Source organism: Melanerpes formicivorus, unplaced genomic scaffold (genome assembly GCF_026170545.1).
Source record: "Melanerpes formicivorus ecotype bairdi unplaced genomic scaffold, bMelFor1.0.p_v2 SCAF_370, whole genome shotgun sequence".
NCBI lineage: Eukaryota > Metazoa > Chordata > Aves > Piciformes > Picidae > Melanerpes > Melanerpes formicivorus.
The window spans coordinates 158,667-175,066 of NW_027142722.1; the positions used below are offsets into that span (position 1 = coordinate 158,667).

At 50.3% G+C, this 16,400-nt stretch overlaps 1 protein-coding gene across 1 annotated transcript in view; it reads right to left on the bottom strand.

The window, feature by feature from the left end:
• Positions 1-15,908, bottom strand: part of RSPO3 (R-spondin 3) — a 46,101-nt gene extending 30,193 nt beyond the window's left edge. The window contains exons 1-3 of the mRNA XM_068170391.1: positions 15,686-15,908; positions 11,257-11,403; positions 8,658-8,855 (exon numbers count right to left, since the gene is read on the bottom strand). Of these exons, the coding sequence (XP_068026492.1) occupies positions 8,658-8,855; positions 11,257-11,403; positions 15,686-15,893 (553 nt within the window). The 5' untranslated portion in view covers positions 15,894-15,908. The remainder of the gene's footprint in view (positions 1-8,657; positions 8,856-11,256; positions 11,404-15,685) is intronic.
• Positions 15,909-16,400: the final 492 nt, after the last annotated feature.

Below are 16,400 nucleotides of genomic sequence, written 5' to 3' on the forward strand. Positions count from 1 at the left end.
AGAAAGTTTCTCCTCAGCCTCCTTTACTCCAGACTAAACAACCCCAGCTCCCTCAGCTGCTCCTCACAAGACCTCTTCATCCATTACTAGATGTCTATCAAAGCTGCTGTAACTCTTATTTGACCAACACTAAAAGAAACTAGTACTGGTGAGGGGTTTGGAGCACCAGGCCTATGAGGAGAGGCTGAGGGAGCTGGGGTTGCTTAGCCTGGAGAAGAGGAGTCTCAGGGGAGACCTTACTGCTGTCTACAACTCCCTGGAGGGAGGTTGTAGGCAGGTGGGGGTTGGTGTCTTCTCTCAAGCAACCAGCACCAGAACAAGAGGACACAGTCTCAAGCTGTGCTGGGGAAGTTTAGGCTGGCTGTTAGGAAGAAGTTCTTCATAGAAAGAGAGATTGGCCTTTGGAATGTGCTGCCCAGGGAGCACATTTAGGAGGAGACAGGATGGGGTGCTTGGTGCCATGGTTTAGTTGATTAGATGGTGCTGGGTGATAGATTGGACTTGATGATCTCAAAGGTCTTTTCCAACCTGGTTAATTCTATTCTATTCTATTCTATTCTATTCTATTCTATTCTATTCTATTCTATTCTATTCTATTCTATTCTATTCTACTCTATTCTATTCTATTATTCTGTTCTGTTCTGTTCTGTTCTGTTCTGTTCTGTTCTGTTCTGTTCTGTTCTATATGAGAATTTTTCATCTCTGCTGTTTGTTTGGAGCCCTGGAGCAGGCTGCCCAGAGAGGTCCTTCCCTGGACACTTTCAAAACCTCTCTGGATGTGTTCCTGTGTGACCTGTCCTAGGTCATCTTGGCTCTCAAGAGGTCCCTTCCAACCCTCTACCATTCCATGACTCTATGATTCTCCCATGGGTACCCCATGGATTGCCTGCAGACACACCAATCTTGCTTACAGAGCCAGCCTGGGGGAACCTTGGGTTAGATTTTGCAGTGTTGCAAACTCATGACTGTGCAGATGGAAGAAATGTGAGTTTAGTTTAAAATCCAGCAGATAAAAGTCCAGCTCAGTCATACTAGGCTGTCCTCAACAGCCACTGGAATGAAATGGGCACTTTCAGAAGGCAGATTCTTCTGTCCTTCTTAGGACCAATCTTACAGGATCAACCCCACCATGAACATCACCCTTGCTGTGATAGAAACAATTAATTTCCAGGTGCCCAGCCTCAGTGTTGTGAATCCCATCATAGAATTGTTAGGGTTGGAAGGGACCTCCAGGATCAGCCAGTTCCAACCCCCCTGCCATGGGCAGGGACACCTCACACTACAGCAGGTTGCTCACAGCCACATCCAGCCTGGCTGCAAACACCTCCAGGCAGGAGGCTTCCACCACCTCCCTGGGCAGCCTGTGCCAGGCTCTCACCACCCTCCTGGGGAAAAACTTCTTCCTCACAGCCAATCTCAATCTCCCCATTTCTAGTTTTGTTCCATCCCCCCCAGTTCTATCACTCCCTGACACCCTCAAAAGTCCCTCCCCAGCCTTCTTGTAGCCCCCTTCAGATCCTGGAAGGCCACAATGAGGTCTCCTGAGAGCCTTCTCTTCTCCAGACTGCACAACCCCAACTCCCTCAGCCTGTCCTCATAGCAGAGCAGCTCCAGCCCTCTGCTCATCCTCATGGCCCTTCTCTGGACACCTTCCAGCACCTCCAGATCCTTCCTGTAATAGAGCCTCCAGAACTGGACACAGTGCTCCAGGTGTGGTCTCACCAGAGCAGAGCAGATGAAGAGAATCACCTCCCTGGCCCTGCTGGCTGTGCTTCTCTTCCTGCAGTCCAGGCTTTGGTTGGCTCTCTGGGCTGCAAGTGCTCACTGCTGGCTCTTGTTGAGCTTATCATCCTCCAGCAGCCCTAAGTCCTTTTCTTCAGGGCTGCTCTCAAGCCAGTCCCTGCCCAGCTTATGTTGGTGCTTGTTAATCAAGCTGTTACTAAGGCTATGGAGGCTCATTGGAGTCACAGCTTGTGACTGTGTCTGAATTTGTCTGAATGCTCAGAGAGCAAAACCTTCTCTCTAAAAACTGCATCCACATCATATTCAGGTTTCCACTGTGACAACAGAGCTCAACAAAACTCACAGAATCACAGAATGTTAGGGGCTGGAAGGCATCTCAAGAGATCATCCAGTCCAACTCCCCTGCCAGAGCAGGATCCCCTAGAGCAGCTCACACAGCAACACATCCAGGCAGGTCTTGAATATCTCCAGAGAGGGAGACTCCACAACCCCCCTGGGCAGCCTGTTCCAGGCCTCTGTCACCCTCAGAGTGAGATAATTCTTCCTCCTGTTTCCATGGAACTTCCTCTGCCTCAACTTCCACCCATTGCCTCTTGGCTTGAAATTCATGTTGGCTATTCCAGAGGCCTGGGCAGTCCAGAATTTGGGGTGGGGGGTGTGTGTGTGTGTGGAACTGGGTGGTATTGACATGGCACATACTTAATGCAAGTCTTAAGTGGCTTCATAGGAGTTCCTAAGGGTGTTGAAGGTCGTGGAACCCCAATTTGATGTGCTGCTATTCAAAAGCTGTGCAAAGAGGTAGTGAAGCCCCCTTGGGTGCACTGTTCAGTTGGGGCACCTCAAGTGGAGATTAACTGCAGAATCTTTTCTTTGTGAGGCATACTAAAGGGACAAATTAGTCTAGACTCCAGAACCCTCTGTGCTCCATTGCTACAGGGATCCATATGGCATGGCTGTAGGCCATCAGCAGTTCTGAGCAAGCCAGAACAGCTGGCTGGAGTTGGCTCCAGGTGTATCCCAGACCATGAGCACCACACTCAGTATAAAGGGAGAATTTAGCTGAGCAGAGAGCAGATTTCTGTTAAGGCTCTCTGCTTGACCTCCTCTTCACTCTTTTCCTGCTCCTGGGGGCTGCCTTCCTGGATATTGTGACTGCCTTCCTGGATATTGTGACTGCTGCACTTTGTTTGGGCTGGGCATAACTTTAGATCTCCTGTGTTGACCTTGGTGTTAATTTGTCTACTTCATTAGGTTTCCTTTCCAACCTGTGGAACCTTCTTTTGCTGGTTCCCTTCTCTGCTGGGGAGGGCTCAGCAGGTGATAGAGCAACTGCTGGAGTCTAGCCCCAGGGATGGGCTGAATGCAGCCTATCTGTTTGCTTTTACACTGCCCAACCTCCTGAAATGTCTACCTTGTTCAGAACCACATGCTTCAATCTTTTAGTGAGTCCTTTAATCTCTTCACACTGAACACTTAGGAGTGTGTGTGTGGGGCAGGGGGGGATTAGTTGGGGCTCAACAGAAAGTCATATGGTGAATATTCTCTTCTTGGCAGAGTGAGTCAGGCATGAAAATGTGCAATTCCTTCCCTACAAATCCTTTGGTGTGTGGTCCTGATAGTTGTCCTTTGGCCAGAAAAAGTCAGCCTCACACATTCATAAGCAGCAGCTCAGAGGGACCTGTCTTTGGCCAGGCAGGGAAATAATGTTGATGGGTAAACCTGCAGGGTTTGAAGAGCTCTGCACATTGCAGTTCTCCTCCACATCTATTTGAGGGACAAATCATGGGCATGGCTACAGGAGACTTCTGATCCTCAACCTATGCCTACCAGTCAAAGGTTGGAGACAAGGAGATGTTAAGTGATCAGAGGGCTGGAGCTGCTCTGCCTGTGAGGACAGACTGAAGGAGTTGGGGCTGTTCAGTCTGGAGAAGAGAAGGCTCCCAGGTGACCTAATTGTGGCCTTCCAGTATCTGAAGGGGGCCTACAGGCTGGGGAGGGACTGCTCAGGATCTCAGGGAGTGATAGGACTAGGGGGAATGGAATGAAGCTGGAGGTGGGGAGATTCAGGCTGGAGGGGAGGAGGAAATTCTTCCCCATGAGAGTGGTGAAGCCCTGGACTGGGTTGTCCAGGGAGGTGGTTGAGGCCCTGTCCTTGGGGATGTTTAAGAGCAGGCTGGATGAAGCTCTGGGCAGCCTGATCTAGTGTGGGGTGTCCCTGCCCATGGCAGGGGGGTTGGAACTAGATGATCCTTGTGGTCCCTTCCAACCCTGACTGATACTATGATACTAAGTGTGGGGAGGTAAAAGTAACTGCACTGTGCGGGGGGTAAGAGGCAAGAAGTGTGAGGGGAGAGGAAGGTAGGAGAGGAAAGTGGAATTTAAAACCATATAGTAAAGCAGACTACAAAAAAAAAACCCAAACACCATTATAGGAATAAAAGAGAATGATGGAATTAATTACATTGAGGTTTGGATGGTACCAAAGTATAAAAGGAGTCTGTGTGTGAATCAGGTGGGAATTGCTGCATCTGAACACACTGAAATCAGTTAATTTAGGAAATGAGTAAAAAGAACATTTCAGGCAGGCTGGGCTCTTTGTATCCTCATTATTCCCATTTCTTTGCATCCATTCTGCAAACACCTCCAGGCAGGAGGCTTCCACCACCTCCCTGGGCAACCTGTGCCAGGCTCTCACCACCCTCATGGGGAAAAACTTCTTCCTAACATCCAATCTCAATCTCCCCATTTCTAGTTTTGCTCCATCCCCCCCCAGTTCTATCACTCCCTGACACCCTCAGAAGTCCCTCCCCAGCTTTCTTGTAGCCCCCTTCAGATCCTGGAAGGCCACAATAAGGTCTCCTGGGAGCCTTCTCCTCTCCAGACTGCACAACCCCAACTCCCTCAGCCTGTCCTCATAGGAAAGCAGCTCCAGCCCTCTGCTCATCCTCATGGCCCTTCTCTGGACACCTCCCAGCACCTCCAGATCCTTCTCACAATAAGGGCTCCAGAATTGGACACAGTGCTATGATTCTATGATTCTCTCAGTAAAACTTCATTTTGTAACCAGTGAGGTAACTAAAAGAGTCAGAGTAGGTCTCACAAGCATTAATGACATACCAGCAGATAAGAGCAACAATAAAAACTCAACCACCAGCCTTCTTCATCTGCTTTATCTGGTTTTATGTAGCCATTCCAGAAACACAGAATCATAGAATTGTCAGGGTTGGAAGGGACCTCAAGGATCAGCCTGTGCCAACCCCCCTGCCATGGGCAGGGACACCTCACACTACAGCAGGTTGCTCACAGCCACATCCAGCCTGGCTGCAAACACCTCCAGGCAGGAGGCTTCCACCACCTCCCTGGGCAACCTGTGCCAGGCTCTCACCACCCTCCTGGGGAAAAACTTCTTCCTCACATCCAATCTCAATCTACCCATTTCTAGTTGGTTTTGTTCCATCCCCCCCAGTCCTATCCCTCCCTGACACCCTCAAAAGTCCCTCCCCAGCTTTCTTGTAGCCCCCTTCAGACACTGGAAGGTTTCCTGGGAGCCTTCTCTTCTCCAGACTGAACAGCCCCAACTCCCTCAGTCTGTCCTCACAGCAGAGCAGCTCCAGCCCTCTGCTCATCCCCGTGGCCATGCCCTTGCCTCTGTGCGATAGCAGCCCCTGAACTGACTAACATCCTGTCTCTGACCTCAGCTCCTTGAGCAAAGGCACTGAGGCGTCTGTGACGAGCACAGCCCGTCATCATGTGGTCTTTGCCCTAACTCCTTTGGCCACAGACAGCTACTGGAGATGGAAATGGCAGAGGGCTGACCGGGCTAAGTCTCCCTTCACGGCCTGAAGGAGAGATTAGCAGCGCTGCTGGGAACCGCCAGCTCCAAAGCCGCCGCCAGGACAGCTGAACTCCACAGCAACGCCTGAGCAGCCGTGGGGACTTGTGTAACAGCACCAAATGCAGCTCAAATATTTCCTAACAATAAATAGAAGCATATTTACTTTCCCTTTCCCAAAAGGCTTTTGCTGTTACCTCTCTCTGTGCTCGCTGGCTGGACGCAACCAGCCCTGAGAACAGAGCCTGCTGCACTTATTCTGCTGTTCAAAGGGGAGCAGGAGTTCCTCCCCATGTAAGAAGGGACAGTGGCAGCAGAAAAGATAAGATGCCTGGAGATTAAGCTGGAAAGTTTCATTTCCCTGTTCCAACAGGAGCAGAAGGAACACTTGGAGCTTAGTTCTCATTTTCCTGGCTTGTCACCGAATTCTATCCCTTTAAAGCTGTTTCACCTAATGCTTTGGTGGGTGAATTTCCTCAGGTTTAGGAATTACATGCTTTAATACCCCCCCTGCCCCCCCCAGTCTTAAATTCATCTCCCTGGGAAGGTGTAGGGAAGTGAATGGGGGAGCTTTTTGTGCCTTCTGAAAATGGAGTGGTGCATTTCAGAGCGTTTCAAGACGATGTCTGCCAGACACAGACATAAAAATCCCAAAGGCATGGGTAGAGTGGGAGTGGAGACTCCCTCTACCTACCTTGGCTTTTGAAGGAATTGCCTACTGAGTTTAAAACAGGCTAGAAAATAGCTTGTGACATGTCCAGGAAGAAGAAAACCACCACCACCACCACCTTTATGCACCCAGAAAGAACAAGGGGAAAAGGTTCATCACTACGAAGGAATTCTTGTGGTGTGCAGCATTTTTTCAAGCAAGGCTTGGCTCAGGGCCCATAAAATACAAGCTGACAGTAAAATGCATGAGTAGTTTCTTCTCAAGTGCCCAGTGCACAGGAACAGCAGGGGTTTCTCACACAGAAATGTCTTGTCCACTCTGAAGTGATTGCCAAACGGCCATAAGCAAGCGCACAGCATCATTAGCGCCTCCAAACAGCCCCGGTTTCACAACGCCAGAGTCACACTGCACTTCTGTATTTTCAGCTCTGGCAAAAGCAGCTTGGGTGGATTCAACAAAGGGCTTTTCCCCCCTGCTCTGCTGCCTGTGCTGTGATGAGAGGTCGTGGCCTGAAATTGTGCCAGGGGAGGGTTAGGTTGGAGAGGAGGAAAAATTTCCTTGCTGCAAGAGTGGTCAGGGATTGGCACAGGCTGCCCAGGGAGGTGGTGGAGTCACCATCCCTGAGGTGTTCAAGAAATCTGTGGCCATGGCACTTGGGGACAGGGTTTAGTGGCCATGGTGGTGTTGGGTTGATGGCTAGATTTGATATCTTAGAGGCCATCTCTAACCAACAAAATTCTGTGATTCTATATCCTTAGATAACACCCTTCAAAAGGGTGAAAAGCTCCAAAGCTCTTTTAGGTTTCTATAAGTAACCTGCAGCAACCCTAGTGATGGTTTAACGCCAAAACCATAACTTACAACTTGGTACAACTGGTTCACTGTAAGGGGCAGCTGCTCCACTTCTTCCACTCATCCCCAGGCTGAAACCTGCCTTTTGAGTTGGGAGGAAAGGGGGATTTGTAAGAGGAGGGGAAAATGGGAAGGATAGGGAAGTAGAAGAGATGGGGAGATAGGAAGGATGGGGAGATAGGAAGGATGGAGAAATGGAAGAGATGGTGAAATGGGAAGGATACAGAAGTGGAAGAGATGGAGAGATGGGAAGGACAGGGAAGTGGAAGAGATGGGGAAATGGGAAGGATAGGGAAGTGGAAGAGATGGGGAGATGGGAAGGACAGGGAAGTGGAAGAGATGGGGAGATAGGAAGGATGGAGAAATGGAAGAGATGGTGAAATGGGAAGTATATGGAAGTGGAAGAGATGGAGATGGGAAGGACAGGGAAGTGGAAGAGATGGGGAAATGGGAAGGATAGGGAAGTGGAAGAGATGGGGAGATGGGAAGGATGGAGACATGGGAAGGATGAGGATATGGAAGAGATGGGGAAATAGGAAGGATGGGGAAATAGGAAAGATGTGGAAATGGAAGAGGTGGGGAGATGGGAAGGATAGGGAAGTGGAACAGATGGGGAGATGGGAAGGATGGAGAGATGGGAAGGATGAGGATATGGAACAGATGGGGAAATAGGAAGGATGTGGAAATGGAAGAGGTGGGGAGATGGGAAGGATGGGGATATGGAGGAGATGGGGAAATGGGAAGGATGGGGAAATGAGAAGAATGAAGAAAAGCAAATATTCCAGCAACACTTCTGTGCCAGCCTAAGTAACTGCAGTGGGAACAGATCAAGGAACTTCCCTGCTGCAGGAAGGGGAGGACAGGGAAGGATGGAACAACAATCTCTACTGAGTGGAATTTGTACAAATTATTCTTTCCTAGAGCTCTGAAGCATCTCCCATTCTGAAGGTGAGTTGCCATTCACCAGCTGGCACACAGGGAGGGGAAGTTCTGCCGGCACTCTTGCTCGTGGGGTGAAGCCAAGTGGAGATTCCCTTGGCTGCCATGCAGTGTTGTGGTCTTTCTCCCACACTGGGACTCCATGAGCCAAAGGCAAATGGCAGGATCAGGCCATGTTGCTCAGCCAGTGCTAGTAGAAAGAGTTCAGGGTGGGAGAGAGGCCACAGCACTGCAACTGTCTTACCTGTAGGGAAGCATGAAACAGGAACTGGTTTAGAGGAACCCCATGGCTGAAGTGTGACATTTGGCTGCCTGATGCCCTCATAAATGGCTCCACCAAGGTGGATCTTTTTGTTCTGAGTTTCACATGCAACATCTGAGAGCTCCTGCAGCAGCACCAGGAGCATGCCTTCCCACCTAGCCCGCCCTGCCCTCTCTGGATCACACACAGTGCACATTTTGAGCAGCGCCAGGACTCGATTCCCTCCAGGCGAGGGCCACAGCCCTCTCCAGCCCATTGAGCACCATGTCAAGGGGAGCTTTGGTGAAGGCCTGGGAATTCAGACAGGGGTCATTCAACAAGCACAATACCAATCTCATATGATGATAACAACGTGGTACCTTTTCCTTCCTTCTGACATTTCTTTCTTTGTACAATACACTTCCTGCTTTCGCTTGTGGCAGGGCAAGGATTGCCCCTTGCTGACGGATGCTGCACGATCTCTCTGAACCTTACTTCATTTCCTTTTCTGAAACCACATGTTTTTCCTCTCTTTGTGCAAGGGCTCCATGGACTCCACTCACTAGCTTCACAGTGCACTGCAATAAACATAGGAGAAGCTGAGCCCGGCCAGCATCTTTCTGGCCACACAACAACGCGCAAGGCTACATTCATTTCATTCTGCATCAGCTAAAAAGGTGGCCCAAATAATGAGTGAAAGTCATCAGGAGCAGTGGACTGGCAGGAGCCGGGCTGCTGAAAACACACCCCCAGGAGATAAGAGTGTCCAATAGTGCTGCCAGTCAGTGTGCTGTGTCATTCCACTCCTGAAAGGTGGCAACGGGAAGGGCACAACTGGTCCCAGCCCAATCGGTTAGTGGGGCTCGAGCTGAGGTTGTTTGGGTATTGTAGAGGGACAAATCCTTGTGGCTTCAGTGGGGTTACACTTGTGGCCATGCAGGTGTGAAAGGAGAGTGGAGTCATGGTGTCAAGCTGCTGCAGCTGGTCTCCAAGGGAGTGAATGTGGGAATCAAGAGAATTCTAAAGCACCAAGTGATGTCAAAAGGCGGCGCGTTAAGAATCAAGCGCCTTTGGGGATCTAGCTGCGTGGTGTTCAGCTTAGCTAGCGGAAGAGCCATCAGCTGTAGCACATGCAAAGTGTAGGCAGGCAAAGCAGAGGAGGATTTGGGTCAGGTGGGGTGCAAGCTTCTCAGGAAATGGTTGTGTTACAGTTTCTGAAGTGAGCTGAATGCACATCTTGTACTGCTGGGAACTCGGAAGGTGTGCAGCTGGACACCTGTCCAGACAGAGTGAACACTAATGGGAGTAACCTTGGAAGCTTAAGAGCATGCTCTTTATCCTTCTTTTGTGCCATCTCCTCAGCATTCTTCCCTTGGTAAAAGATAGTAAGCATCTCTGTTTCCCTTGATGTTCACTGTAAACCGCTACTGGAGAAGGAAACACTTCTAACCCCTCTAGAAGGAGGGGACTTGTAAGTCAGCCTTTTTTTTTCCTAGCTCCAGAACTTAATTCCAAATTTTCCAAAGCCTAAAACTGTAACTGACCTCAGGCAATCTCTGGAGCCTTCCTCCAGTGAATTGTCCTGTGGATCACTCTGGTTTTCATACTGCACTGAAGCTCCCCTGTTCAAATAATTGGCCTTCACGTGCTCACACACACACACACACAAAAAGGTTGTTTGTCCTCTGTAGCTTTAAATGGCTGCTCCTAGCTGAGACTGACTCATTGGTAGAGCAGCTGAGCCTACAGCTCTGGGAAACAGCCATCAAGAAACAAAACTGATCCCTTGAATTTCATTCAAGGGCAAAAAGCTTTGCTTGAAAAGAAAACTCTGAACCCATCGCTGTCACTAAGGTTGAAGAAGGGAAGTGCCAAGCTCCTGCATGGCATTTTTATTCCTGCATGACTCTCCCTCCAGAACATTCAATGCCAGGGAGAACTATGCCCATGGTACACTGTGGGGAGGAGGTTTCCATCACGGCCAGACTGTGCCTAAGTCCTCCCTGCTTGCTGGTGGCTGAAGAAGTCCCCACTTCCACCGCAGCTCACAGCCCTCAGCCACCACAATTCACAGCTTGGCGGGCTAAAATAAGCTGAACCTTGCCACAGCTTCAGCCTGCCCCTGGCAGGGGGTGTCAACTGCAGCAGCCCCGGAGGCAAATATATCGCTGCTTCTGTTTTCAGCCAGCGGGGTGGCAGAGGGATGGAGCAAACACTTAGGTGTGGTGACCTCCAAAATTGCCCCGGCGTGAATAAGCGGAGCCGGTGAGTCAGAGGCTGGAGGGACACAAAAGAAGGTCTCTTCTCCACAGCCAGTGAGTCAGGCTCATGCCTGCAGTGACAGTGCCACACTATTTGGTGGTTTATTTTAATCCCCAGTGGCTGGAGTCAGGTGATGATGCACCGTTTGGGGGTTTAGGCTTGGTTTTGGTTGGTTGCTTTGTGTGTGTGTGTGTGTGTGCGCGCTACAGGTTTCGTTTCTTTAATGTTTTAGTTTCCAGCCTTCACCTTTGTGCAGGTGAGCTCCCAAATGCTGCCCCATGCGTGCTTGGAAGGTAGTAGGAGGGAGCTGAAGCAAAGCAGTTAGTATTTTAATCTTCCAGCTACGTGTGGAGTCTGGCTCGGGATTTCGGAGTCCTTTGATGTTAGTAGAGCTGCATAACTCCCTAACAGAGCAAGCAGAAGATGGATGCCATTCTCCCTCAGGGCAGAGCAAGCAGGCCATATTTCCTGAGGCAGAATGGCCCTCAGCATCCAGGCTGAGTTTGTGGGGGTGCAGCCAGGCTTGTGCCTCTTGTGAAATGGCAGGCTTGGGAAACCAGAGTTTGTTGTGCTGGGGAACACATCTGGTGATGCAGAGCATTCCCATTCACAGCTGCACTGCCCTGGTGGTGGAACTGCTCTGGGAACTCCTGCCCTGTTCAGATCCCCCAGCCCCTGTGAGCAAACTAGCCAGGAGAGGGGGTAGGCAGGACTTACCGATGCTGGTGCACTCCATGGTGTGGTTGTTGGCTTCCAGCCCATCGGGGCACTTTTCAAGGCACTTCCCACTGTACAAGTAAAAGCCACTTTTACACTTTGTGCAGAAGTTTCTGGTGAAGCAGGTCTCACAGTCAGCTTTGCATTCTGAAATGCAAACAGGAAACAAAGGGGTTGCTGCTCTTTGCCACGACACACCGTGGGCTCTCGCACATCCCCCGTAATCACACGACTCCAGCAGTGTCCTCCAAGGAAGCAAATGCTGCTGAGATCTTCTTCATGCACACACAGTGGGGCCTGCCACTAGTGACCCTGAGGTGCTAAGGGTGGCCTGATGCTGCCCTCACACTGCTTGTCTTCCTGCAGACCCATGCAAAGGGAGGTGGTGGAGTCACCATCCCTGGAGCTGTTCAAGAGGGTATTGGATGTGGCACTTGGTGCCATGGTTTAGTCATGAGGTCTTGGGTGACAGGTTGGACTTGATGATCCTTGAGGTCTTTTTCAACCCTATTGATTCTATGCCAGCAGGAGCAGGGAGGTCATTCTACCCCTGTACACTGCACTGGTTAGGCCACACCTTGAGTCCTGTGTCCAGTTCTGGGTCCCTCAGTTTAAGAAGGACATTGAGAGACTTGAAGGTGTCCAGAGAAGGGCAAGGAGGCTGGGGAGGGGTCTGGAGCACAGCCCTGTGAGGAGAGGCTGAGGGAGCTGGGGTTGCTTAGCCTGGAGAAGAGGAGGCTCAGGGGAGACCTTCTTGCTCTCTCCAACTCTCTGAAGGGAGGTTGTAGCCAGGTGGGGGTTGGTCTCTTCTCCCAGGCAGCCAGCACCAGAACAAGAGGACACATACTCAAGCTGCACCAGGGGAAGTTTAGGCTGGAGGTGAGGAGAAAGTTCTTCCCAGAAAGAGAGATTTGCCACTGGAATGTGCTGCCCAGGGAGGTGGTGGAGTCCCCATCCCTGGAGATGTTTAGGAGGAGGCTTGATAGAGTGCTTGGTGCCATGGTTTAGTTGATTAGATGGTGCTGAGTGATAGGTTGGACTTGATGATCTTGAAGGTCTCTTCCAACCTATTCTTTCTATTCTATTCTATTCTATTCTATTCTATTCTATTCTATTCTATTCTATTCTATTCTATTCTATTCTATTCTATTCTATTCTATTCTATTCTATTCTATTCTATTCTATTCTATTCTATTCTATTCTATTCTATTCTATTCTATGACTCTATGAAAGAGCAGACAGAGCACAGCACAGGATAAAAATGCTCAGCTTCTGCCTTATTCTGACACACCACAGGCACTAATTAACCCCACAGGGTGCAGGTGCTGGGCCAGCTCCATGCTATCTATCTCCATTCATCCAGGAGAAATAAAGAATATGCCAGAATGTAGATGAGATTTGGGACTGGTTTGCTTCAAGATCTCTTTTCTTTTTTTTTCCCTTTCCTTCATTCTTAAATGATTCCCTGATGTTCAATCAAGTCCTGCACTGTTTTAGGTCTGCTCAAATCCTCCAGTTTGCATCAGTGGTGCATTGAGAATAGAATAGAATAGAATTAACCAGGTTGGGAAAGACCTTTGAGATCATCAAGTCCAACTTATCACCCAGCACCATCTCATCAACTAAACATTTCCCAGGTCTCTGATATTTTCTAAGGGGATGCATAAAAATTTGTGTATCACAGAATCACCAAGGTTGGAAGAGACCTCAAGGATCATCAAGTCCAACCTGTCACCACAGACCTCATGACTACTAAACCATGGCACCAAGTGCCACATCCAATTCCCTCTTGAACACCTCCAGGGATGGAGATTCCACCACCTCCCTGGGCAGCACATTCCAATGGCTAACAACTCTCTCAGAGATGAACTTTCTCTTCACCTCCAGCCTAAACCTCCCCTGGCAGAGCTTGAGACTGTGTCCTCTTGTTCTGGTGCCGGTTGCATGAGAGAAGAGACCAACTCCCTCATGTATGGCACAGCTCAGGTCTGATGCACAAGGCCACACACTTGAGCAAACACTTCATAGTGTTAGGTTACTCTCCAGGACTTTCCTCTGGGGTCTGATCATTAAATAACTTTTATTGCCAGGTAAAATCTGGGAGGGTTGCTTGCCTGTTGCTCTCATGTTTTTATATCACCTGTGGGATTAAATCCAGTCAATTCAACAGCAAAAATAAAAGAAGTGAGGAGGACATTGAGATCTTTTCCAGCTCATTTATGGGTCAAAATAGATAGTGGGGCCAAAATGTTGCCTGAGTGGTAAAGAACAGTTAGATATTCTATCTCCCAGCCTGGAGGTAAGAAGGACATTGAGAGACTTGAAGGTGTCCAGAGAAGGTCAAGGAGGCTGGGGAGGGGTCTGGAGCACAGCCCTGTGAGGAGAGGCTGAGGGAGCTGGGGTTGCTTAGCCTGGAGAAGAGGAGGCTCAGGGGAGACCTTCTTGCTCACTCCAACTACCTGAAGGGAGGTTGTAGCCAGGAGGGGGTTGGTCTCTTCTCCCAGGCAGCCAGCACCAGAACAAGAGGACACAGTCTCAAGCTGTGCCAGGGGAAGTTTAGGTTGGAGATGAGGAGAAAGTTCTTCCCAGAGAGAGTCATTCACCATTGGAATGTGCTGCCCAGGGAGGTGGTGGAGTCCCCATCCCTGGAGGTGTTCAAGAGGGGATTGGATGTGGCACTTGGTGCCATGGTTTAGTTGTCATGAGGTGTTAGGTAATAGGTTGGACTTGATGATCTTTGAGGTCTTTACCGACCTTATTGATTCTATGATTCAGTACCTTCTCCCAAACTGGGATGAAATCAGACTAGATGAAACCTGGCCAGATGAAGAAACCTGGCCAGCTGCTACAGGCAATCAGGAGACTCTACTGAGTGTGAGAGAAGCTGTCAAGGGACCAGGACAAAGCACATCTTCAGAGACTGCAACCTGCCACCTTCTCTCCTAGCCACAGGGGTCAGGTGGGTACAGGCAGTGGGTTACACAGCTCCAGCCACTGAGATCCAGCATCCCTTGGCTCCTACTCTTCAGAGCTGCCACCAGAGCCCCCTGCTGCTAGAGGAGAGTGCCTGGTGCCCACCAGCATTGCCTGTTAGCATGGGAGTGTGGAGGAGGCTTTTTAGTCTGGAGAGGAGAACTCTGAGAGGGGATTTAATCAATGTCTATCAATATCTGAGGGCTGGGGGTCAAGAGGGAGGGGACAGACTCTACTCAGTTGCACCCTGTGATAGGAGAAAGAGCCATGGATATAAACTCCAGCACAGAAGGTTCCACCTCAACATGAGGAGGAAGTTCTTCACTATGAGGGTCACAGAGTCCTGGAGCAGGCTGCCCAGAGAGGTTGTGGAGTCTCCTCTGGAGACTTTCAAGCACCATCCGGATGCATTCCTGTATGACCTGTGCTGGCTTCTATGGTCCTGCTCTGGCAGGGGGGTTGGACTGGGTGATATTTGAAGGTCCCTTCCAACTCCTAACATTCTTGATCCTATGGAGAAATGTCAGCAATGGTGCTCCACTACTGGTGCCCCAATACACCCATAGCCCATGAGGTATGGGGACAAAACTTCAGGGCTGAGTGCCACCACTCTGGGTCCCTTCAGAGGTCCCTTCCAACCCCTAGCATCCTGTGATCCTGAGGAGACAATCCCCTGGATCCTAGGCAGGTCTTGCATGCAGAGCTGAGATCCCTCAGCTTTAGGCTGGTTTGTGATCTTCCACCTGAACTCCTTGCTCAGGCTAAAGTTTACTGCACTACCAGAACAGAAGTGAACAAAGACAGGGCCTGTCCACCTGTGTCTCTGTGCTCTGAGCTCAAAAGGAGACATAGCATTCAGGAGAGAGCTGACAAACCCACCACTTCCCCTTGCCATAACACTTTCCCTTGCCCCAGCACTTTCCCTTGCCCCAGCACTTCCCCTTGTCCCAGCACTTCCACTTTCCCAGCACTTCCCCTGGCCCCTAGCACTTTCCTTTGCCCCAGCAATTCTTCTTGCCCCACCACTTGCCTTTGCCCCAACACTTCCCCTTGTCCCAACACTTCCCCTTGTCCCAGCACTTTCCTTTGTCCCAGCATTCCCCTTACCCCAGCACTTTCCCTCACCCCACCACTTTCCCTTGCCCCAACATTTCCCCTTGCCCAGCACTTTCCCTTGCCCCAGCACTTCCCCTTGTCCCAGCAATTCCCCTTACCCCACCGCTTCCCCTTGCCCAACACTTCCCCTTGCCCAACACTTCCCCTTGCCCCACCGCTTCCCCTTGCCCAGCACTTCCCCTTGCCCCAGCACTTCCCCTTGCCCCAGCACTTCCCCTTGCCCCAATACTTCCCCTTGCCCAGCACTTCCCCTTGCCCCTAGCACTCCCCCTTGCCCCATCACTTTCCCTTGCCCCACCACTTCCCCTTGCCCCAGCACTTCCCCTTGCCCAGCACTTACTTGCACACTTGTTAATGTCGGGATACCGTGTCCCGTAGTATCCGCTGGGACAGGAGGAAAGACAAACTCCAATCTGCTTCATGCCAATCCTCTCCAGAACAAAAAAGAGCCTGGGCTTGCATGACAGGCATCCATTGTAGTCAGAACATGTAGCACACCCTCCTTGGCAACCCTGGCTCACGTTAGGATGCACTGAGGAGACAAGCATTGAAACAAAAAACAATAGAAACAGACACCAGTTGGTGAGAGAGCAAGGCAGGATCATAGCATCAGTTGTTCCTGTTGGAAAAGATTCTCAGTTCACTGAGTCCTAACATCAGATCAACACCACCATGGCCATTAAACCATGGCCCTAAGTGCCATGGCCACAGGTTTCTTGAACACCCCCAGGAATGGTCACTCTACCACAGGATCACAGAATCACCAAGGTTGGAAGAGATCTCAAAGATCATCAAATCCAAGCAGTCACCACAGAGCTCATGACTAAACCATGGCACCAAGTGCCACATCCAATCCCCTCTTGAACACCTCCAGGGACAGGGACTCCACCACCTCCCTGGGCAGCACATTCCAAAGGGTAACAACTCTCTTTGTAAAGAACTTCCTCCTAACCTCCAGCCTAAACTTCCTCTGGTGCAGCTTGAGACTGTGTCCTCTTATTCTGGTGATGGGTGCCTGGGAGAAGAGACCAACCCCCACCTGGCTACAGCCTCCC